The 24,816-nt window shown below is 47.2% G+C and overlaps 1 protein-coding gene across 5 annotated transcripts in view; it reads left to right on the top strand.

The window, feature by feature from the left end:
• Nucleotides 1-294: 294 nt before the first annotated feature.
• The window catches only part of cerkl (CERK like autophagy regulator), a 252,536-nt gene continuing 228,014 nt past the window's right edge, over nt 295-24,816 (top strand). For all 5 annotated transcript variants that reach the window (XM_072477565.1, XM_072477571.1, XM_072477558.1 and 2 more), the window contains exon 1: nt 295-646. In XM_072477565.1, coding sequence (XP_072333666.1) covers nt 403-646 — 244 coding nt within the window. In that variant the 5' untranslated portion in view covers nt 295-402. The remainder of the gene's footprint in view (nt 647-24,816) is intronic.

Below are 24,816 nucleotides of genomic sequence, written 5' to 3'. Positions count from 1 at the left end.
AGCCTGAGCGCAAAACATTTCCCATTGAAAGAATGTGCAAAAACTTGAGCTCCACTCTGCTCTGTCGACAGGTAACCGAATACACTTGACTCTCACAGCGAGAACCTTCGTTATATTTAAGTGGTCATCTCCCTCCTTTCCACCGAAAAATAACTTCACTGCAGAGATTTGCCAAGGTGAGGGTGGAGCCTCGCGGGCAGCCGGAGGGCCGAGCGCGCTTCCAACGGTCGCTCCAGTCAGCCCAGCGACCGTGCGCGCCCCCGGCCGCAGGTCGGTCACGCTCGTGGCGGGACCGAGCGCGAGGAGGAAGCGTCGGTGTGACGGTAACAGCGTAAACAGGACGGGTCAGAGAGGGAGCAAGTCGGAACGAACACAGTTGTGAACAATTTTGCGGTTCGCGCGATGAGTGAAGTCGGGCGGCGAGCAGTCACCCCCCTCACTGCCTGGTCTAAGGCAGAGGAAGGCGGGGCGGGGCGGGCAGTGTCGCAGCTCCCCGCAGAGTCCCAGGAGGTGAGGGGCACAGAAGTGGGCGGTCCGGAGGATCTGATCTGCAGGGGCATATTCCAGATCGAAAAAAGAAGCTGCGACGTCGTGTTGACATCGAGCAGATTGAAATGGACGCCGATTGAGCCGGAGAGCTTGGCAGGTGGGTGACAGGGGTCATTGTGCTTGCCAAGAGTGAGCTGGAGCTAAGAGCAGGGATCCTGCACTGTTCACACAACTCAGCGCTGCTGATAGAGGCTCACACATGGCTGCAAGATCCATCTAGAAGTGTGGAGGATTCCTGCAACATTTAACACCTGTAGGGTTTGTTGGATTTCCGAAATTGTTCACACGGGGCGAACATAACTGAAAGATCATTTTTTAAAAAACAAACTTTTTAACAATAAAAGTATTCAGGCGGGATGTAAGAGGGGTGGCGGAGTTGCCTACTGGTTAGGGAGAATATCACAGCTGTACTACGGGAGGACACCTCAGAGGGCAGCGAGGCTTTTTGGGTAGAGATCAGGAATAAGAAGGGTGCAGTCACAATTTTGGGGGTTTACTACAGGCCTCCCAACAGCCAGCAGGAGATAGAGGCGCAGATAGGTAGACGGATTTTGGAAAGGAGTAAAAGCAACAGGGTTGTTGTGATGGGAGACTTTAACTTCCCCAATATTGACTGGGACTCATTTAGTGCTAGGGGCTTGCACGGGTCAGAGTTTATAAGGAACATCCAGGAGGGCTTCTTAAAACAATATGTAGATAGTCCAACTAGGGAGGGGGCTGTACTGGACCTGGTATTGGAGAATGAGCCCGGCCAGGTGATAGAAGTTTCAGTAGGGGAGCATTTTGGGAACAGTGACCATAATTCAGTAAGTGCTGGTGGACAAGGATAAGAGTGGTCCTAGGGTGAATGTGCTAAATTGGGGGAAGGCTAATTATAACAATATTAGGCGGGAATTGAAGAACCTAGATTGGGGGCGAATGTTCGAGGGTAAATCAACATCTGACATGTGGGAGGCTTTCAAATGTCAGTTGAAAGAAATTCAGGATCGGCATGTTCCTGTGAGGAAGAATGATAAATATGGAAAATTTTGGGAACCCTGGATAACGAGAGATATTGTAGGCCTCATCAAAAAGAAAAAGGAGGCATTTGTCAGGGCTAGAAGGCTGGGAACAGGCGAAGCCTGTGTGGAATATAATGAAAGTAGGAAGGAACTTAAGCAAGGAGTCAGGAGGGCGAAAAGGGGTCAAGAAAAGTCATTGGCAAATAGTGTTAAGAAAATCCCAAGGCTTTTTACACTTATATAAAAAGCAAGAGGGTAGCCAGGGAAAGGGTTGGCCCACTGAAGGATAGGCAAGGGAATCTATGTGTGGAGCCAGAGGAAATGGGCGAGGTACTAAATGAGTACTTTGCATCAGTATTCACCAAAGAGAAGAAATTGGTGGATGTTGGGTCTGGAGAAGGGTGGGTAGATAGCCTGGGTCACATTGAGATCCAAAAAGATGAGGTGTTTGGCGTCTTGAAAAATATTAAGTTGGATAAGTCCCCAGGGCCTGATGGGATCTACCCCAGAATACTGAAGGAAATTGCTGAGGCCTTGACAGAAATCTTTGGATCCTCACTGTCTTCAGGTGATGTCCCAGAGGACTGGAGAAGAGCCAATGTTGTTCCTTTGTTCAAGAAGGGTAGCAAGGATAATCTAGGGAACTACAGGCTGGTGAGCCTTACGTCAGTGGTAGGGAAACTACTGGAGAAAATTCTTTGAGACAGGATCTACTCCCATTTGGAAGCAACTGGACGTATTAGCGAGAGGCAGCACAGTTTGTGAATGGGAGGTCGTGTCTCACTAACTTGATAGAGTTCTTCGAGGAGGTCACTAAGATGATTGATGCAGATAGGGTAGTGGATGTTGTCTATATGGACTTCAGTAAGGCCTTTGACAAGGTCCCTCATGGCAGACTGGTACAAAAGGTGAAGTCACACGGGATCAGAGGTGAGCTGGCAAGATGGATACAGAACTGGCTAGGTCATAGACGGCAGAGAGTAGCAATGGAAGGGTGCTTTTCTGATTGTAGGGCTGTGATTAGTGGTGTTCCGCAGGGATCAGTGCTAGGACCTTTGCTGTTCGTAATATATATACATGATTTTGAGGAAAATGTAACTGGTCTGATTAGTAAGTTTGCGGACAACACAAAGGTTGATGAAAATGCGGATAGCGATGAGGACTGTCAGGATAAAGCAGGATTTAAATCGTTTGGAGACTTGGGCGGAGAGATGGCAGATGGAGTTTAATCCGGACAAATGTGAGGTGATGCATTTTGGAAGGTCTAATACAGGTAGGGAATATACAGTGAATGGTAGAACCCTCAAGGGTATTGACACAGAGATTTAGGTGTACAGGTCCACAGGTCACTGAAAGTGGCGACACAGGTGGAGAAGGTAGTTAAGAAGGCATACGGCATGCTTGCCTTCATTTGCCGGGGCATTGAATATAAAAATTGGCAAGCCATGTTGCAGATGTATAGGCCACACTTGGAGTATAGTGTTCAATTCTGGTCGCCACACTACCCAAAGGATGTGGAGGCTTTAGAGAGGGTGCAGAAGAGATTTACCAGAATGTTGGCTGATATGGAGGGCATTAGCTGTGAGGAGAGGTTGAATAAACTTGGTTTGTTCTCACTGGAACGTCGAGGGGCGACTTGATAGAGGTCTACAAAATTATGAGGGGGATAGACAGCGGCTTTTTCCCAGTGGTAGAGGGGTCAATTACTAGGGGGCATAGGTTTAAGGGGCAGGGTTTAGAGGAGACGTACGAGGCAAGTTTTTTTGCACAAAGGGTAGTGGGTGCCTGGAACTCGCTGCCGGAGGCGGTGGTGTAAGCAGGGACCATAGTGACGTTTAAGGGGCGTCTTGAGAAATACATGAATAGGATGGGAATAGAGGGTTACGGACCCCGGAAGTGTCGAAGATTTTAGTTTCGACGGGCAGCATGGTCGGTGCTGATTTGGAGGACCCTGTTCCTGTGCTGTACTTTTCTTTGTTCAGAGACTAGGAATTCGACAGCGAGTAACTGCCCTCCTGACTCCCCAAAGGCAGGAGTGTGATGGATTACTCTCCACTTGCCTGGATGAGTGCAGCTCCAATATCACTTTAGAAGCTTGACACCATTCACTCCGAACAGTAGCAGCAGTGTGTGCCATTGCAAGACACATTGCAGGAACTTACCATGGTTCCTGAGGCAACACCCTCTGAACCCACAATCACTACCATCCAGAAGAACAAGGGGAGCAGATAACTGGAGGTTCCCTCCAAGTCAATCACCATCCTGACTTGGAAATATATCACTGTCCCTTCACAGGATGGATCAAAATCCTGGAAGTCCTTCCCTGAAAGCATTGAGGTAGTACCTACATCACGGGGACTGCAGCGGTTCAAGAGGACAGCTCACCACCACTACCTCAAGGACAACTAGGGATGGGCAATAAATGCTGGCCTAGCCAGAGATGTCCACATCTTGTATATTAATTTTAAAATATTGAGATCCAATTGCCTCAAAAGTACAGTGTGTTTGCAAAGGTCAAAGCATCAATATCCCATGAAGTGGTGTTATGCAATTTACCTCAATGCAAATTTACAAAGTGAGAAATATCACAGATTATGATAGCACTGAATTGCTATTTAGATGAGCAATTTTGTTCCTCGACTCAACCATCTGAACTTGAAACATTTTTATACCGTTTTCTACAAAGTTTACATGTCTGGATAAATTGTGGGGCATATGGGGCAATGTTCCGTTTCTATATTAAAACCTATAAGTTCAGAAAAACTTTGCACATACCACATCTTATAATGGGCATTAAAACATAAATATTTATCAGTTTGTGTTTGTTTCTGTAATTTTTGTAATAAAGTGCAGCAGTAGGGCATATCATGCTGCAGTTATACTACAGATGCGGTATGTTGACAATTTGCAAAACATGGATGTGAGTGGACTACTTACTGGGTGTTACGGCTCACTTCTGAGCCGAGGAAGTAGTGAAATCTGAGTACCTCTCCATACTCAGACGTGTGTTTGGAATGCAGCCCTGGTGGCTGCTGACAAAATTACTTTTTAACTTCTACAAGTAAAGGATTAAAAAGTACACATTACAGACCTTCCATCGATGTACAGTTTTAGTTGTCCCCTGACCCAGACTTTGCTTATAGCTATTGTTTTACTTTTTCTGAATCATAAATTTGGACCTTGATTATGCCTCTGCTTGGCAAAGCTTTGAAGCAACCAAGTAAAACCAAAATAAACAGTTTACAAGTGTTCAATAGTTATATTAAAATTGTATGTCCTCACATCTTATTTGTGGCTTATCGGTGTTGGGCATGTATGTTGCTTTATTATAGTTTACAGGTGTGTAAAATGCTCAACTTTCTGGTTGAGTCGCTTTGATGCCAATTTCAAAGACTTGAATATATATCAAGTACAAATTTGAGTGTACCCAAAGGATCACTAATACTATTTCACCTTCAAAGCTATTTATTAAATGTTAGGCATTGTCATTTCTGGTTGTTAATTTTGCAGTCCCATCTCGGTTTTCTGAAAAAGTATTAAGCACAGGTTGGTTGCCTCCTTTCAGCAAAGGGGAGTCAATGAAACAGACAGTTGGCTGTTCTTGTGGCCGTTAACTGGTTACAGAATTATATAGTCAGGTGACTGGGAATAATTTTCTTCTCATTTTCTGAAGGATGTCTTATGGAGAACCAAAAGATAGCAGAAAATGATATTTAAAAATGTAGATGTATAATAGAGTAATCCAGGTCAGATTGCTGAAATAGAATATTAACAACACTTTGGGTATATACACACCTCCTTTCACTAATATAACTGGAAGAATTAACGATTGGTATCAAGTGGGAAAATTCACCCTAGAGTTGTGATTACCTTTTGGTTGTTAACATTGTACAGAAAATATTTGATACATTAGTTAAATGTATATTGATGACATGATTTAAAGGAATGCTCAGAGTTAATTCTATACTTTATGTTTGACCATTGGAAAGATTGATTGGTATGTTGGAATTATCTGATGCAAAATGGAATACTGTGGCCTATAGAAAAAGTATATGAAAAATATGTCTGACCAAACCCATTATGGATTTATCTCATGGATCACACGGGAGAAAATGTAAGCTTTCTTATGCATATGGCATTGCATTCTTGTCACTCTTGGTGTAGGATACTTCTACATTTATAATGGAAAATAATTGAGTTTCTACAATTGGTAGTAATTGTTCCCATAAAGTTTCCATTCATTTTTATCATCTGCTGACCATCTTTTGGTGGTTTTCCCTAAAATGTCTGAGAACCTATTTTCAATATGAAAGCTAATACAAATTATATTGGGACAGACAGCAGTTTTACAAGGAAAAAGTGGTATACTTGGATTATCCTTATGAAATGTAGGGTAAAATCAGGGTAAAAATGTTCTGGACTAATGAAGTCTCAAAGGAGGCAGTAGTAGCCAGCCCGAGGACACCCAGATGCCCTTTCTAATCCCACCTTCCTGCACCCGGTCCATAGCCCTGTAGCTTAGAGCACTTAAGGTGCAGATCCAGGTACTTTTTAGAAGAGATTAGGGTCTCTGCCTCTACCACCAACTCGGGCAGCAAACTCTGGACTCCCACTACCCTCTGCGTAAAAATGTTCTTCCTCATGCCCCCTCTACACCTTCTGCCACTTATTTTGAATCTATATCCCCTGGTTCTAGAATTCTCCACCAAGGGAAACAATTTTATCCTGTCCACCCTATCACTTCCCCTCATAATTTGTTCCAAGGAAAATAACCCCAACCCATCCAATTTCTCCACGTAGCCATAAAGCTTTTCATTTTCTGGTTTAAAACAACTAAATTTTAACTGTTTGACGTTTTGCTGATTTTTGCCAAGAATACTTATCATTGTTATAGGCAAAATTTTAGAAATGGAAATTCACTTCTGTTGTTCATAGAAAATAGAAAAAGTTGAAAGGAGAGATGCAAAATGGACTCTATTGTGCAAGAGATGGTTTACGCCTGCACCTGGCCTCACCTGTGTCTTGGCCTGGATATATTAGGAGTAATGATAGCAAAATTGTCAGAGTTCACGGTCATTACTCACTGAAAGCCAAATTTTTCGATTATGATAAAAAAATACACATTTTAAAGTGTATTTTTAAAAGTAGCTTTATTTTAGCTTCTACATTTATCCAATCATTGATTTCACCACTAAAGTTTTAAATCAAAAGAAAAGGGTTCATTGCTTTAACTTCCTAATTTTTTGTTGGTTAGAATATTTTAATGTGATTAGTTGACATCACTGCTGCATCTTTGAGATCCCTTCATTTGCTGGATTTTAAGTTGCCTTCAGGAAAAGAGAAGCCTGCCCCACAGAGATCACTCAGTCTTTTTTTTAAATTTAGAGTAGCCAATTATTTTTTCTTTTTCCAATTAAGGGGCAATTTTGGTACTGAGGGGCGGGTACCCTGTTTCTCCAACACAAAATTAGTGTTTGTACCTTTTGGCCTTGTATATATTTTTTACCGTTTTAATAAAAGGATATGGCCAATCCACCTACCCAGCACATCTTTGGGGGTGAAACCCACGCAGACATGGGGAGAATGTGCGAACTCCGTACGGACAGTGACCCACGACCGGGATTTGAACCCGGGTCCTCAGCGCCTCGGTCCCGGTGCTCACCACTGCGCCACATGCTGTCCCACTCCATCTTTGGGAACAACTTTCTTTGAGATCAACCTTTGCTTCACCACCGACTGCAAAATTGGGATCAGTAGATCCAGATATACCAACCTAACAAATATCGAAGGAAAATAAATGAGGCAGTAACAGTTCTACTACCGCCTAAAGCTGGTCTCCCGTATGGGGACAGCACTGCCAGTTACAGGCAACATCACCACACCCTGAATTTATAATGCTTCAGATTCAACATCAGTTAATTTGCAGTGCACTGATGCATCAAGGTTACTGATTGTCATTGGTTGCACTGTACTCTGTCACTTCACAGGCTTCATGGATACTGGGTCAATGTAGCTGGGGTCCCCATTTGGGTGGAACAGTAGCATCAAGGTGCAGAGACCTCTGGAGGGTCAAAGGAGACCTGCCAGCATGGGAGTGTTTCACCTGTGTAGCATGCCCTGCACTGCTCCTATGACAGGTTTGAGGAGGCTGTGTGTAATTCAAAAACAGAAAATGCTGGAAAAACTCGGCAGGACTGGCAGCATCTGGGGAGAGAGAAAATAGAGTTAACATTTAGAGTCCATTTGACTCTTTCTTCAGAGCTGTCCTAATTCATCTGTTTTGGTAGGAATTGGAGCCAAATACCAGAATGTGCACAGCACTGTCTGTGTTATTAGTTTATGGTGGCCCTGAACTTTTATCTCTGAGGGTCATACCAGGCTGCAACAGGTAACATGCATAATATTGGTAAGTTTGTTATCCTTATGACCATCAAGCAGGTGACAGATGGCTTATTCACAAGCAAAAGCATCATCATCTCAATGCAGGCTGATGCTCAGGAGTAGAGAACTGTCAGATTTGCCAGGCATACGGGTTTTCCCAGATGCAAGGACTCATTGATTACATATATATTGCCCTGTGTCGTCCCCATCAGGAACCAGCCATATTTCTTAATAGGAAGGGGATCCATTCCCTGAGTATTTAGCTACATGGTCTCTGTTATTGTGTGCAAGTTTGCTGGCAGGCTGCCTAGAGCAATTAAAAGGTACTCTTGTATAGGAATCATTCTTTTAATGTAGGCTGTGCCCTCGAGGTCTTCATCTGTGCCCTCTGCAGCACAGCGAGGATCCAAGCTCTCCTTCTGGCAAGCTGATTTCTGGGTTGTCACATCTCCCTGCTCACGCTCCTGCACAAAATCTTGCAGTACAGACCTCTCTAGTCTCTCCAGTAAAGTACATGTAATGCCAGTCACTGAGTTGGTATTTGCTAAGGTAAAGAGAGTGGCACTGTTGGCATCACAAATATTGCTCTCCCCCAGTTCCACGTACTCTGGGCATTCTACATTAGTTCACCTGCAGTATAAGAGAGGGTCATTTAGTGTCAAGGGTAAGCGGAGATAGACAGCTGTAATATGCCTTTGCAGCCAGCATAAGAGATATGTATTGGGAGCCTGTATTGAAACCACAAGATTCACAAAAGAACTTCATACTTTGTTATTGCTCCACTTGTGATCCTAGAAAGATGGAAACTGAATGTCAGGCCACATCTTTTTGTAATTGCATGTTCATCCTTGTAAATAATATGTATTATTTCCAACAATTTTTCATGTTGATGTATGAATAATCCTGAAAATATGTTACGAAAACATCCATTAAATGGTGATAACTTCAAAAGAAATCACAGAAACAGCAATGTGTGCTTGTAAAAATTGTTGAAACTGAGAATCGGAAAGATTGCAATTGTGAGCAGCACAAAGATGCAGCCAGATCTCATTACCGTCAAGTGAAACTGAAACATTTTAGCCTGTCCTCAAAAGGTTCATTATCATTGTCAGCAGGAACAGACATTTTCCCTTCCACCTCATTAACCACTTTCCCATTCAAAAGAAGGCATATGGTGGTGCAAACCAATGTATTCAAGGGAAATGGTTCCTATAGCATGCATGTTGCAACAAACATTTTCTTTCCATTCGTTGAAAAGACTACAAGACTTGGACTAAAACTCAACATGTTCAAAAATGTGTTATCTACTAACATTTTACATTTTACTGTCCAAAGCCCTTTGTTATATGACACAAAAAAAATAGCAACTTCTGCATTTGTCTGTTAATCTGCTGGTTTTCTGAACACAAAGGCACACAGAGGGGAGACAGAAGCTGCTGAGTAAAGCAGAGGAAAATACTCTTTTTTTTTTTTTTTTCCCCCCTCAATAATAGCCACCAAGCAGGATTCTGGTGAGAAATAGATCTCTGTCCGAAGAAATGGGACTTGTAGAAATTTAAGCAACAAGGATTGCTGGATTGGGCCTTGCTGCCGGAAGTCAGTTCGGGTCTACTCTGAAGACTGAATGGAATTACCTTAATAATAATAATTAATCTTTATTGTCACAAGTAGGCTTACATTGCAAAGAAGTTACTGTGTAAAGCCCCTAGTCGCCACATTCTGGTGCCTGTTCGAGACCTTCAAAGGAAACTGGAAGACTCTCCCTGATGTGGCAGGGAGAAGGGAACCAGCTGTAAAGCTGGGAGGAGTTTGGAACTTAACATATCTGCTGGGAGCATGGCATAAAGTAAAAATGTGTCATAAGTATTTTGATTGTGTCGGTTAGTTAATTCTACACTCTCCTATTCATGGTTCACAATACTTCCAAGATGATACTTTATATCATCTGCAAATTTTGAAATTGTGCCCTGAACACTAAGGTCTAGCTCTCTTACGTGGGACTTAGTCGACAACCTTCTGAAAGTCCAAATATACCACATCCACTGGTTCCCCCTTGTCAACTCCACTCGTTACACCCTCGAAGAATTCCAGAAGATTTGTCAAGCATGATTTCTCCTTCATCAATCCATACTTACACTGTCCGATTCTGCCACTATTTTCTAAATGCTCTGCCGTAAAATCTTTGACAGTGGATTCTAGAATATTCCCCACTACCGTTATCAGACTTACTGGTCTATAACTCCCTATTTTCTCTTTACCTCCCTTTTTAAATAGTGGAGTTACATTAGCTACCCTCCAATCTGCAGGAACTGTTCAGAGTCTATAGAAGATATCCACTAATGCATCCACTATTTCTAGAGTCATTTCCTTAAGTACTCTGGGATGTAGGTTATCAGGCCCCGGCAATTTATTAGCCTTCAATCCCATCAATTTCCTAATACCATTTTTCTACTAATATTGATCTCCTTCAGTTCCTCCCTCTCACTAAACCCTGCGTTCCCACCATTTCTGGTATCTGATTTGTGTCCTCATTTGTGAAGACAGAACGAAAGTGGGTGTTGTTTAGTTGTGCAGCCAATTCTTTATCCCTATTATACATTCCCCTGTTTCTGACTGTAAGGAATCTACATTTGTCTTCATCAATTTTTTTTCTCTTCACGTACATATAGAATCTTTTACAGTCAGTTTATATGTTCCCGGCACGCTTACGCTCGTACTCTATTTTCCCCATCTTGATCAATTCCCTGGTCCTTCTTTGCTGAATTTTAAACTGCTCCCAATCCTCAGACCTGTTGTTTATCTTGGCCAATTTGTATGCTTCTTCCGTGGATCGATTACTATCTCTAATTTCCCTTGTTGTGCCGACAGGAATAAACAATTGTTGCAATTCAATGCAACAATTGTTGCATTATCTACTACAGTATTATCTGTTTCTCCCAATATTCTTTGTACCTTGATATTCCACTTTCCATTGTTACCTCCTGGTTCCCACTCGCCTGCCAAGTTGGTTTAAACCCTCTGTATAGGTGCAACTCATCTGGCCTGTGCAGGTCTGTTGCCCCCAAAACTGATTCCCATGTCTGAAGGACAAAAGATGACCTAAGTGCCAGTGGTGGCTTTGTTGGCAGCACTCCTGTCTCTCAGCCAGAAGGTTGTGCTTTCAAGCCCCACTCCAGAGACTTGACAACAGTGACTCCAGTGCAATATGGAGGATATGCTGCACAATTTTGGATGCTATCTCTTGCCTGTACATTGAGCCCCTTCCGAAATGCACTGGTCATATACTCTTCCTTCAGCTGCATGGATTCAATTAGGACATGCAGCATCTGTTTAGAAATCTGGGGGACTCTGCAAGAGCTGTCCCAAGGCCCTCCCTCCCACACCATCTCTCCAACCATGCATTCATTAACTCTATCCCTTTGTTTGTATACTCACTTGCATTTGGTACCAGGAGTAATTGAAGATTATTATTTTTGAGGCCCTGCTTGCTAATTGCTAGCCCTGCCAAGCTATTGATGGGACAACGACTTTGCACCAGGTTGAACCTGCTGTTTCTGAATTTGGTGGGGATGGTGAAGTCCAAACAGGAGAATCAAAAAAAAGAAATCATGATGTAATGAGATCTGAGAGAGTGTTTAAGACTGAGGACGCTGATATGTGTGGAGCTTCGAAGATGGCTCCAACTAGGTCCCTGGAGTCATACCAGAAAAGCCTGGCCCCATATCCGACAAGAAGAAGGTTCAAGGGAAAGTCCTGAGGAAGCACCTGGTCCACCTTAGAAGTAAAGAGCCCATTCTCACTGAAACCACATGTCCGACCCCAGTTGCGGCCATCTCTGGCACAGGGCTACAGCCCACTGGGGCCCCTTTGCCAATCTCCCCGATAGTGAAGACTCAGGTTCTGGCATGGAGGCCAAGGAATCAGGTTTGCCCCCGGCGGCCGGCACAGATAAAGAACCTGAGTCGGTGACCCTCAGGCGTTCTCTGAGGAAGTGAGTGTCACCTATCCGTTTTACACATCCCGATCTGGATTCACCTGCCGTGGACCCAAGGCCAAGCACAAAGAGGCGGAGGAGACCTTTATCGCTGTGAGAGTTACAGTTATGAAACGGACTTGAGAGGTGAGGGATGTTATGATGCCCATGAAGACCATTGTGGACTGTCAATTGATCTCCCCTCAGGGTTCGTGGAGTACAAGGTCCCATATTGGGCAGGCGGAGGCTCTCCCAATAGGGACTCACTTGCAGGACTTTAAAAAGCGTAACCAGACCCCGGCCGGTGTTCCCGATGGTCCTGGACTGCGAGGCTAGCATTGTACACCACAGCAGTGGCTTCTTTTTGTTCAAGGAATAAACCCAAGTTTTTTTGTGTTGGCCTGGCTTTGGCTGAAGTTATTATAGTATCCAAGAAATTGGCAATCTCGTATTTATGATAGAAATTATGGAAATTTTTTTTGCGGTTTTTCTCCACCCCAGAGAATGTGGAGATTAGGTCATGAGCATATTCAATGTTGAGTTGGAGATAATTTTTAATCAACATGGCAGTTAAGGGTTAATGGGGGCAATCAGGGAAATAGAGTAAAGGTCACAATCAGTTCAGCTGTGATCTTATTGAATGGCGGAGCAAGCTCAAGAAATCAAATTGAAGGCAGTAGTGAGGGGGGAGGTGATTTTGTTTAAGGCTAAGGACAAGGAGGAGAGAGGGCAGTGCCAAAAATTGATAGAGGATATGCTAGAGTTGGATAGGAGGCATGTGGGGGACCCGGATCTGGCCCTCTTGGACAACAGGAAGAAGCTTCAGGCGAACTTTGACCAGTTTTCCACAGGGAAAGCAGTGCGCCAGTTGAGAAGGGTGAGGGGGGCAGTCTATAAGCACTGGGAGAAGGCAGGGCGCATGTTGGCCGGCTAGTTCCGGAGGGAGGCGTCGGCGAGGGAGATTGCTCAGGTACGGGATAAGATGGGGTGGCCCAGGAGCAGATCAATAAAGTATTTAATAATAATAATCACTTATTGTCACAAGTAGGCTTCAATGAAGTTACTGTGAAAAGCCCCTAGTCGCCACATTCCGGTGCCTGTTCGGGAAGGCCGGTACGGGAATTGAACCGCGCTGCTGCCTTGTTCTGCATTACAAGCTAGCTGTTTCGCCCACTGTGCTAAACCATTTGAAGTGTTCTATATGAAGTCATATGGGTCAGAGCCACCGGGAGAGGAGTGAGAGATGAGGGAGTTCCTGGACGCATTGGAGTACCCGTGGTTGGGTAAAGAGGATGGAGGAGGCTTGGAGGGGCCGGTAGGGGAGCAGGAGGTGAAGGAGGCAATTGGGAGGATGCAGGCAGGGAAGGCGGCGGGACCTAACGGGTTCCCAGTGAAATACTATAAGAAATTTATGGATACGTTGGCGCCACTGATGGTGGGAATGTTCGAGGATGAGATAGTCAGGGGTATCTTGCCACAGATGATGGGACAGGCTTCGATTTCCCTGCTGCTAAAGAAGGATAAGGACCCGGTGGAGTGCGGGTTGCATCGGCCCATGTCCCTATTAAATGTAGATGCCAAGATATTGGCAAAGGTTTTGGCGGCAAAGCTGGAGGGGTGTCTCTGAAAGTGCTAGGAGAGGATCAGTTTGTGAAGGGAAGAAAGCTCTTTTCGAACGTGAGGAGGTTGCTAAATGTCATCCTGTCTCCGGCGGGAGAAAGGAGGTGGAGGTGGTCGTGGCACTGGTCGCAGAAAAGGCGTTTGATTGGGTAGAACAAAAACAAAGAGCCAAGAAATGTACAGCACAGGAACAGGCCCTTCGGCCCTCCAAGCCCGTGCCGACCATGCTGCCCGACTAAACTACAATTTTCTACACTTCCTGGGTCCGTATCCCTCTATTCCCATCCTATTCATGTATTTGTCAAGATGCCCCTTAAACGTCACTATCGTCCCTGCTTCCACCACCTCCTCCGGTAGCGTGTTCCAGGCACCCCCTACCCTCTGTGTAAAAAAACGTGCCTCGTACATCTACTCTAAACCTTGCTCCTCTCACCTTAAACCTATGCCCCCTAGTAATTGACCCCTCTACCCTGGGGAAAAGCCTCTGACTATCCGCTCTGTCTATGCCCCTCATAATTTTGTAGACCTCTATCAGGTCGCCCCTCAACCTCCTTCGTTCCAGTGAGAACAAACCGAGTTTATTCAATCGCTCCTCATAGCTTATGCCCTCCATACCAGGCAACATTCTGGTAAATCTCTTCTGCACCCTCTCTAAAGCCTCCACATCCTTCTGGTAGTGTGGCGACCAGAATTGAACACCATACTCCAAGTGTGGCCTAACTAAGGTTCTATACAGCTGCAACATGACTTGCCAATTCTTATACTCAATGCCCCTGCCAATGAAGGCAAGCATGCCGTATGCCTTCTTGACTACCTTCTCCACCTGTGTTGCCCCTTTCAGTGACCTGTGGATCTGTACTCTTAGATCTCTCTGACTTTCAATACTCTTGAGGGTTCTACCATTCACTGTATATTCCCTACCTGCATTAGACCTTCCAAAATGCATTACCTCATATTTGTCCGGATTAAACTCCACCTGCCATCTCTCCGCCCAAGTCTCCAAACAATCTAAATCCTGCTGTATCCTCTGACAGTCCTCATCGCTATCCGCAATTCCACTGACCTTTGTGTTGTCTGCAAACATACTAATCAGACCAGTTACATTTTCCTCCAAATCATTTATATATACTACAAACAGCAAAAGTCCCAGCACTGACCCGTGCGGAACACCACTGGTCACAGCCCTCCAATTAGAAAAGCATCCTTCCATTGCTACTCTGCCTTCTATGACCTAGCCAGTTCTGTATCCACCTTGCCAGCTCACCCCTGATCCCGTGTGACTTCACCTTTTGTACTAGTCTACCATGAGGGACCTTGTCAAAGGCCTTACTGAAGTCCATATAGACAACATCCACTGCCTTACCTGCATCAATCATCTTTGTGGCCTCCTCGAAAAACTCTTATCAAGTTAGTGAGACACGACCTCCCCTTCACAAAACCATGCTGCCTCTCACTAGTACGTCCATTTGCTTCCAAAAGGGAGTAGATCCTGTCTCGAAGAATTCTCTCCAGTAATTTCCCTACCACTGAAGTAAGGCTCACCGGCCTGCAGTTCCCTGGATTATCCTTGCTACCCTTCTTAAACAGAGGAACAACATTGGCTATTCTCCAGTCCTCCGGGACATCCCCTGAAGACAGTGAGGATCCAAAGATTTCTGTCAAGGCCTCAGCAATTTCCTCTCCAGCCTCCTTCAGTATTCTGGGGTAGATCCCATCAGGCCATGGGGACTTATCTACCTTAATATTTTTTAAGCCGCCCAACACCTCGTCTTTTTGGATCTCAATGTGACCCAGGCTATCTACACACCCTTCTCCAGACTCAACATCTACCAATTCCTTCTCTTTGGTGAAAAGTGATGCAAAGTATTCATTTAGTACCTCGCCCATTTCCTCTGGCTCCACACATAGATTCCCTTGCCTATCCTTCAGTGGGCCAACCCTTTCCCTGGCTACCCTCTTGCTTTTTATGTACGTGTAAAAAGCCTTGGGATTTTCCTTAACCCTATTTGCCAATGACTTTTCGTGACCCCTTCTGGCCCTCCTGAACCCTTGCTTAAGTTCTTTCCTACTTTCCTATATTCCACACAGGCTTCGTCTGTTCCCAGCCTTTTAGCCCTGACAAATGCCTCCTTTTTCTTTTTGACGAGGCCTACAATATCTCTCGTTATCCAAGGTTCCCGAAAATCGCCGTATTTATCCTTCTTCCTCACAGGAACATGCCGGTCCTGAATTCCTTTCAACTGACACTTGAAAGCCTCCCACATGTCAGATGTTGATTTGCCCTCAAACATCCGCCCCCAATCTAGGTTCTTCAGTTCCCGCCTAATATTGTTATAATTAGCCTTCCCCCAATTTAGCACATTCGCTCTAGGACCACTCTTATCCTTGTCCACCAGCACTTTAAAACTTACTGAATTGTGGTCACTGTTCCCAAAATGCTTCCCTACTGAAACTTCTACCACCTGGCCGGCCTCATTCCCCAATACCAGGTCCAGTACCGCCCCTTCCCTAGTTGGACTGTCTGTATATTGTTTTAAGAAGCCCTCCTGGATGTTCCTTACAAACTCTGCCCCGTCTAAGTCCCTGGCACTAAGTGAGTCCCAGTCAATATTGGGGAAGTTGAAGTCTCCCATCACCACCACCCTGTTGTTTTTACTCTTTTCCAAAATCTGTCTACCTATCTGCTCCTCTATCTCCCGCTGGCTGTTGGGAGGCCTGTAGTAAACCCCCAACATTGTGACTGCACCCTTCTTATTCCTGATCTCTACCCATATAGCCTCACTGCCCTCTGAGGTGTCCTCCCGTAGTACAGCTGTGATATCTTCCCTAACCAGTAGCGCAACTCCGCCACCCCTTTTACACCCCCCTCTATCCCGCCTGAAACATCTAAATCCTGGAACGTTTAGCTGCCAATCCTGCCCTTCCCTCAACCAGCTCTCTGTAATGGCAACAACACCATAGTTCCAAGTACTAATCCAAGCTCTAAGTTCATCTGCCTTACCCGTAATACTTCTTGCATTAAAACATATGCACCTCAGGCCACCAGACCCGCCGCATCCAGCAACTTCTCCCCGTCCGCTCTACCTCAGAGCCACACTGTCCCTAGTTCTCTCTCAATGCTCTCACCTTCTGACCTATTGCTCCCGTGCCCACCCACCTGTGCCATACTAGTTTAAACCCTCCCGTGTGACACTAGCAAACCTCGCGGCCAGGATATTTATGCCTCTCCAGTCTAGATGCAACCCGTCCTTATATAGGTCACACCTGCCCCGGAAGAGCTCCCAGTGGTCCAGATAACGGAAACCCTCCCTCCTACACCAGCTGTTTAGCCACGTGTTTAGCTGCTCTATCTTCCTATTTTTAGCCTCAGTGGCACAGGGAGTAATCCCGAGATTACAACCCTAGAGGTCCTGTCTCTTAACTTACTGCTTAGCTCCCTGAACTCCTGCTGCAGGACCTCATGCCCCTTCCTGCCTATGTCATTAGTACCAATATGTACAACGACCTCTGCCTGTTTGCCCTCCCCCTTCAGGATGCCCTCTACCCGTTCGGAGACATCCTGGACCCTGGCACCAGGGAGGCAACATACCATCCTGGAGTATCTTTCACGTCCACAGAAGCGCCTATCTGTGCCCCTGACTATAGAGTCCCCTATTACTATTGCTCTTCTGCGCTTTGACCCTCCCTTCTGAACATCAGAGCCAACCGTGGTGCCACTGCTCTGGCTGCTGCTGTTTTCCCCTGATAGGCTACCCCCCCTGACAGTATCCAAAGGGGTATACCTGTTCGAGAGGGGGACAACCACAGGGGATTCCTGCACTGACTGCCTGCCCTTTCTGGTGGTCACCCATTTCTCTGCCTGCACCTTGGGTGTGACCACATTGATATAACTGCTATCTATGACGCTTTCCGCCACCTGCATGCTCCTAAGTGCATCCAATTGATGCTCCAACCGAACCATGTGGTCTGTGAGGAGTTCCAGTTGGGTGCACTTTCTGCAGATGAAGCCATCCGGGACGCTGGAAGCCTCCCGGATCTGCCACATCTCACAGTCAGAGCTGCACCCCTCTAACTGACATTGCATACCTTCTGAGGGTCTTAGATGTTCTCCGGTTCTCTCGCTGACAGAGATTGCTCCTCCTTCTCCAAACGGCTCCCGAAACTAGGCCGCTATCTTTTTAAATCTCCGCTCCGACTCGCAGCTCCGGCTATTTTTAAATCTCCGCTCCGACTCGCAGCTCCCGCTCTTTTCAAATATCCGCTTCGACTCGCAGACGCCGCGCTTTTTAAATCTCCGCTCCGACTCGCAGCTCCTGCTCTTTTTAAATCTCCGCTCCGACTCGCAGCACCCGCTCTTTTTAAATCTCCGCTCCGACTCGCAGCTCCCGCACTTTTTAAATCTCCGCTCCGACTCGCAGCTCCGGCGCTTTTTAAATCTCCGCTCCGACTCGCAGCTCCTGCTCTTTTTAAATCTCCGCTCCGACTCGCAGCACCCGCTCTTTTTAAATCTCCGCTCCGACTCGCAGCTCCTGCTCTTTTTAAATCTCCGCTCCGACTCGCAGCACCCGCTCTTTTTAAATCTCCGCTCCGACTCGCAGCTCCCGCACTTTTTAAATCTCCGCTCCGACTCGCAGCTCCGGCGCTTTTTAAATCTCCGCTCCGACTCGCAGCTCCCGCGCTTTTTAAATCTCCAGGGTAGAGTGGGGTTATTTGATGGCGGTATTGAAAAGATTTGGAATTGGTCCAAGATTCTCGGTGTGGGTACGGCTGTTGCACAAGGAGCCGATGATGAGCGTTCGCACTAATAATATGAATTCAGAGTACGTTGCTCTGCACCGGGGTACGAGGCAGGGGTGGCCTATGGCTCTCTGTTGTTTGCACTGTCTATGGAACCTTTGGCCATTGTGCTAAGGAGCTCGGGTTGTGCAAGGGACAGTGAGGGTGGGGTGGTGGGTGGAGTATATGGTATCCTTGTATGCCGATGATCTGTTATTGTACATTTCAGAACCAAGGACGTCGATGGGGAGTATGGTGGAGCTGCTTCAAAGATTTGGGACGTTCTCGGGGTATAAATTGAACCCCGGCAACAGGGAGTATTTCATGGTCTCTCAGCCGGGAGTAGGGGTAGGGGTGGGAGGGCTGCCATTTCGTCTGGGGCAACCTGCTTTAGGTACTTGGGGGTGCAGGTGGCTCGGGACTGGGGTGGTCTCCGAGAGCATAATTTTGCTAGTTTGGTGGGGAGGGTGAAGGCCAATTTGGCAAGGTGGGACAATTTCCTTCAGCTGTTAGTGGGCCGGGTGCAGGCAGTTAAAATGAATGTGTTACCGTGATTTTTGTTCCTATTCCAGTGCCTGCCAGTCTTTTTACCTAAATCATTCTTCAAAGGGATAGACAAATTGATCTCGTTTTTTTTGGGGGGGGTGGTGCGGGGTGGAGGTGGGGGGGGGGGGTAGCCAGGATTAGGAGGCTGGTCTTGCAGAGAGGGCAGCAGGTGGGGCCTCACAAACTTACTGCACTAACTATTGGGGGGGCGAATGTAGGGAAGGTGCAGGGCTGGGTTAAGATGGAGGTGGGCTCTTGCAGGGGGTCGGGGTTACAGGCACTGGCAACGGCGCTGCTCCCGATGGCTCCGTGACAGTACACAGTGAGTCCGGTGGTGGTGGGCACTTTGAAAATCTGGAGGCAGTTTTGGCAACGTTTTAAGCTGGGGGCCGGGTCAGGGGGATGCCGATTAGGGGGAATCATGGGTTCGAGCCAGAAAGGACGTGAGGTTTCAGAGATGGGACAAGAGGAAGATCAAGGAAATGAAGGACTTGTTTCTTGGGGGACGATGTGCGAGCTTGGAGGAGTTTGGGGAGAAGTACAGGTTGGTGCAGGGGGCAGGGTTTACCACCAGGTTCGAGATTTTTCTGGAAAGGTTTTTCCCGACCTTTCCGATAGCGCTGGCTTCCTCGTTGCTGGAGTCGGTGCTGTCAGTGGGACGGTTGGAGAGGGGATTGTTTCGGCGATGATGGGAGGACCCCGGAGGAGGTCGGGGTGTCTGGAGGGGATTAAGGCAAAGTGGGACGAGGAGCTGGGGGGGGGGGGGGAGAAACGGACGATGGAGCTGGGACTGTGGTGTCAGGTGCTGTGGAGGGTAAATGCCTCAAGCATTTGTGCGAGGCATGGGTTTGATACAGTTGAAAGTCGTGCATAGGGCGCACCTCAAAATCAAAGATGAGCTGGCTGTTTGAGGGGGTGGAAGACGTCTGTAAGCGATGTGGGAAGGGCCCCGCAAACCACATTCAGATGTTTTGGTCCTGCCCGAAGTTGGAAAGGTTTTGGCGGATTTAGCACAATCTCGGGGGGGTTGCATACGGACATGGAGCCCAGTCCCCTCGAAGCCATTTTCGGCGTGTCAGACTGGCCCGGGTTGCAGGCGGCTGCAGGGACAGACGTCTTAGCCTTCACCTCGCTGATCACTCATCGGTGGGACCTGTTGGGGTGGAGGTCAGTCTTTCTACCCTGTGCCTCGGCATGGCAGGGGGACCTACTGGAGTTTTAGACCCTGGAAAAGGTGAAGTTTGAGCTGAGGGGAGGCAAAGGAGGGCTTCTACAATTCTTAGGGTTTATTATGCATTTTCGGGAGTTGGTTGCCGTTTAATGTTGAAAAAATCGTCGGGAGGGATCTAAGTGATTGTGCTAGTAGTCGAATACTGCACTTTTGGACTGAGTGAAGGAGAACTCTACTAATTTGTACTTTACCAAATTGAGATCACTGCAAAGCAGAGACATGTTAGAAAAACTCAAATGCCAATTGTAGAATTTGGGCACTTCAACTCACAGTGTGCATTCTTCATAGGGTGGCACAGTGGTTAGCACTGTTGCCTCACAGCTCCAGGGACCCGGATTCAATTCAGGCCTCGGGTGATTGTGTGGAGTTTGCACTTTCTCCCCGTCTCTGCTTGGGTTTCCTCCCACAGTGCAAGGATGTGCAGGTTAGGTGGATTGGCCATGCTAAATTGCTCCTTAAGTGTCCAAAGGTTTAGGTGGGGTTGCGGGGGTAGGGTGGCGGTATGGGCTTAGGTAAGGTGCTTTTTCCAAGAGCCAGTGCAGACTCGATAGGCCAAATGGCCTCGTTCTGCACTGTAGGGATTCTATGATTTATTCTATGAACTCACAGTGCGCATTCTTGCGAGAGTCCATTGTCCTGGGCTTACTTTTTGATTATGTACCAATGGTCATTTATCCCTTTCATAGGAAATTGCAACCTTCAAAATAATCCAACTGCAAAGGAACAATGTCCAAACTGCATATGCCTAATGTCCAAAGATCTTCACACCTCAGAACTGACATGTCCAGGCTTCATCCATCCCCCCCCCCCCCCCCCCCCTCCGACTATGGTAATTACTTTAGTGCAAGGTTGGACTTTAGTCTAATCCAGAGGAGTCAGTCTGACAAGAGGCTTCACTGTAACCACTAGTGCCTGGATGCATTGATCCAGATCCAACCCATTTTCTGAAAACATTGTCATGTCTGGAGTTTTTTGGGGCGATGGCAGTGGGGGCACTTCCATTGATTCCCAAGGCTGTCCAACAGATACAACAAATAGTCTGAGGATGGAATTCCTGGAATAAAGTTTATCCAAGGGCTTCATAGTGACTTCCAGCTTGCGACTGGAAGATCATCATTGCAGGATGATGTTCAGTAGTTAGCACTGTTGTTTCACAGTGCCAGGGTCCTGGATTTGATTCCCTTATGGGTCACTGTCTATGCGGAGTCTGCACGTTCTCCCTGTGTCTATGTGGGTTTCCTCCTGACGCTCCGGTTTCCTCCCACAAATCCCGAAAGACATGCTCGTTAAATGAATTGGACATTCTGAATTCTCCCTCTGTGTACCCGAACAGGTGCCGGACTGTGGCGACTAAGGGATTTTCACAGTAACTTCATTGCAGTGTTAATGTAAGCCTACTTGTGACAATAAAAAGATTATTACTATCAATCATATATCTGTTCACTATTTCCGCAAAGACGCGCAGGGGTGGAGAATGGTGCAACATGCAACGTTGTCTTTCTCCTGGCAATCAGGTAACTGAGGAAAAGGAGAAGGACCCATTGCCATCAGGCAGGGCAAAGTGAAGAGCCTTGCCCTGAGAAACATGGATCAGTGGGGCCCCATCAAGTCCCAGAAGTTGAGGCTGACAAGCCAATATGGAGGTGTTTGGCACAACCAAAAGTGTGATGAGGACGCTTCTCATACTACAGATGAGTGAGTGGCAGTGGGGTAGATGACTCACATCTGCAACATGCTTCGGGAGGAGCTGACTCCTCAGGAACTGGGAAGCCATCCATTGCCAATGGCTCTAAAGGTGACTGCGTGCTCATTCCAGTGCTCCACTGGGGACATCTGTGGCATGTCTCAAGCACCTGAAATATTGAGGTGCATTCCTGACGTCTGCAGCACAGGGTAGACAGTCTGCTGACTGCTATACCCTTGGCAAGCATCGCCTGGAGGGTCCTGGCCTGCTTTAGGTTTGGCAGCTGCACACTCCTTGGCCTGAGGAGCTAGAGTGTTGGGGTCACAGGCAGAGGAGACTGGAGCGCCTGGACACTGGAGCACAGCAGGGTCCTATGTGGATGGCCCTGGGTCTCAGGGTGTCTTGTCCCCCTCTTGCTTAGCCATATGTATTGGTTTTCATGAATATCTGGCAGAAATCTAGTCGATTTCGGCGGGAGAACAGCTGGTGAGTCAGTTTCAGCGGGAGCATTGCGGAAGGAGGTTGCTGGGAGGTAAGTCAACCTTTAAAAGCACTTGTCTTTGCAGGGGCAGGCCAGTCGATTTCGGCGGGAGAACAGCTGGTGAGTCAGTTTCAGCGGGAGCATTGCGGAAGGAGGTTGCTGGGAGGTAAGTCAACCTTTAAAAGCACTTGTCTTTGCAGGGGCAGGCCAGTCGATTTCGGCGGGAGAACAGCTGGTGAGTCAGTTTCAGCGGGAGCATTGTGGAAGTGGCTGCTGGGAGGTAAGTCAACCTTTAAAAGCACTTGTCTTTGCAGGGGCAGGCCAGTTGATTTCGGCGGCGTGAGAACAGCTGGTGAGTGGTGAGTCAGTTTCAGCGGGAGCATTGCGGAAGGAGGTTGCTGGGAGGTAAGTCAACCTTTAAAAGCACTTGTCTTTGCAGGGGCAGGCCAGTCGATTTCGGCGGGAGAACAGCTGGTGAGTCAGTTTCAGCGGGAGCATTGCGGAAGGAGGTTGCTGGGAGGTAAGTCAACCTTTAAAAGCACTTGTCTTTGCAGGGGCAGGCCAGTCGATTTCGGTGGCGTGAGAACAGCTGGTGAGTCAGTTTCAGCGGGAGCATTGCGGAAGGAGGTTGCTGGGAGGTAAGTCAACCTTTAAAAGCACTTGTCTTTGCAGGGGCAGGCCAGTCGATTTCGGCGTGAGAACAGCTGGTGAGTCAGTTTCAGCGGGAGCATTGCGGAAGGAGGTTGCTGGGAGGTAAGTCAACCTTTAAAAGCACTTGTCTTTGCAGGGGCAGGCCAGTTGATTTCGGCGGCGTGAGAACAGCTGGTGAGTGGTGAGTCAGTTTCAGCGGGAGCATTGCGGAAGGAGGTTGCTGGGAGGTAAGTCAACCTTTAAAAGCACTTGTCTTTGCAGGGGCAGGCCAGTCGATTTCGGCGGGAGAACAGCTGGTGAGTCAGTTTCAGCGGGAGCATTGCGGAAGGAGGTTGCTGGGAGGTAAGTCAACCTTTAAAAGCACTTGTCTTTGCAGGGGCATGCCAGTCGATTTCGGTGGCGTGAGAACAGCTGGTGAGTCAGTTTCAGCGGGAGCATTGCGGAAGGAGGTTGCTGGGAGGTAAGTCAACCTTTAAAAGCACTTGTCTTTGCAGGGGCAGGCCAGTCGATTTCGGCGGGAGAACAGCTGGTGAGTCAGTTTCAGCGGGAGCACTGCGGAAGGAGGTTGCTGGGAGGTAAGTCAACCTTTAAAAGCACTTGTCTTTGCAGGGGCAGGCCAGTCGATTTTGGCAGTGTGAGAACAGCTGGCTGGTTTGTCAATTTCATCAGGAGCTGAGAATTTTTTTTTTTTTTTAATTTTAAATTAGTTTTTTAGGCGGGAACAGGAAGTCGACCCGCTGACGTCTGGGAAGACCCTCACCAATAAATTCTGGTGGAGAGGAAACCCGAGACACTACACGTGTAGTGTCTCCCACCCGCCCTCCTCCTCTAACCTAATAATAAAACCCATTGGTCTGAGGTAAGTACCATATTTTATTATATTATTATTATTTTTTATAAAAATTTAATTTAGTTGTTAGCCAGATCTTGGTAGAAAGTTAGAGGAATGGCAGGGAAGGGAGTGCAATGTTCCTCCTGCAGGATGTTTGAGGTGAGGGATGCAGTTAGTGTCCCTGCTGATTTTACCTGCAGGAAGTGCTGCCATCTCCAGCTCCTCCAAGACCGAGTTAGGGAACTGGAGCTGGAGTTGGAAGAACTTCGGATCATTCGGGAGGCAGAAGGGGTCATAGATAGCAGCTTCAGGGAATTAGTTACACCAAAGATTGGAGATAGGTGGGTAACTGTAAGAGGGACTGGGAAAAAACAGTCAGTGCAGGGATCCCTTGCGGTCGTTCCCCTGAGAAACAAGTATACCGCTTTGGATACTTGTGGGGGGGGGGACTTACCAGGGGTAAGCCATGGGGTACGGGCCTCTGGCACGGAGTCTGTCCCTGTTGCTCAGAAGGGAAGGGGGGAGAGGAGCAGAGCATTAGTAATTGGGGACTCTATAGTCAGGGGCACAGATAGGAGATTTTGTGGGAGCGTGAGAGACTCACGTTTGGTATGTTGCCTCCCAGGTGCAAGGGTACGTGATGTCTCGGATCGTGTTTTCCGGGTCCTTAGGGGGGAGGGGGAGCAGCCCCAAGTCGTGGTCCACATTGGCACCAACGACATAGGTAGGAAAGGGGACAAGGATGTCAGGCAGGCTTTCAGGGAGCTAGGATGGAAGCTCAGAACTAGAACAAACAGAGTTGTTATCTCTGGGTTGTTGCCCGTGCCACGTGATAGTGAGATGAGGAATAGGGAGAGAGAGCATTTAAACACGTGGCTACAGGGATGGTGCAGGCGGGAGGGATTCAGATTTTTGGATAACTGGGGCTCTTTCTGGGGAAGGTGGGACCTCTACAGACAGGATGGTCTACATCTGAACCTGAGGGGCACAAATATCCTGGGGGGGAGATTTGTTAGCGCTCTTTGGGGGGGTTTAAACTAATGCAGCAGGGGCATGGGAACCTGGATTGTAGTTTTAGGGTAAGGGAGAAT

This window comes from Scyliorhinus torazame, chromosome 2 (assembly GCF_047496885.1).
Source record: "Scyliorhinus torazame isolate Kashiwa2021f chromosome 2, sScyTor2.1, whole genome shotgun sequence".
Lineage (NCBI taxonomy): Eukaryota > Metazoa > Chordata > Chondrichthyes > Carcharhiniformes > Scyliorhinidae > Scyliorhinus > Scyliorhinus torazame.
Note: the sequence above shows the minus strand (reverse complement) of the source record. Positions and strands in the feature narration are given on the sequence as shown.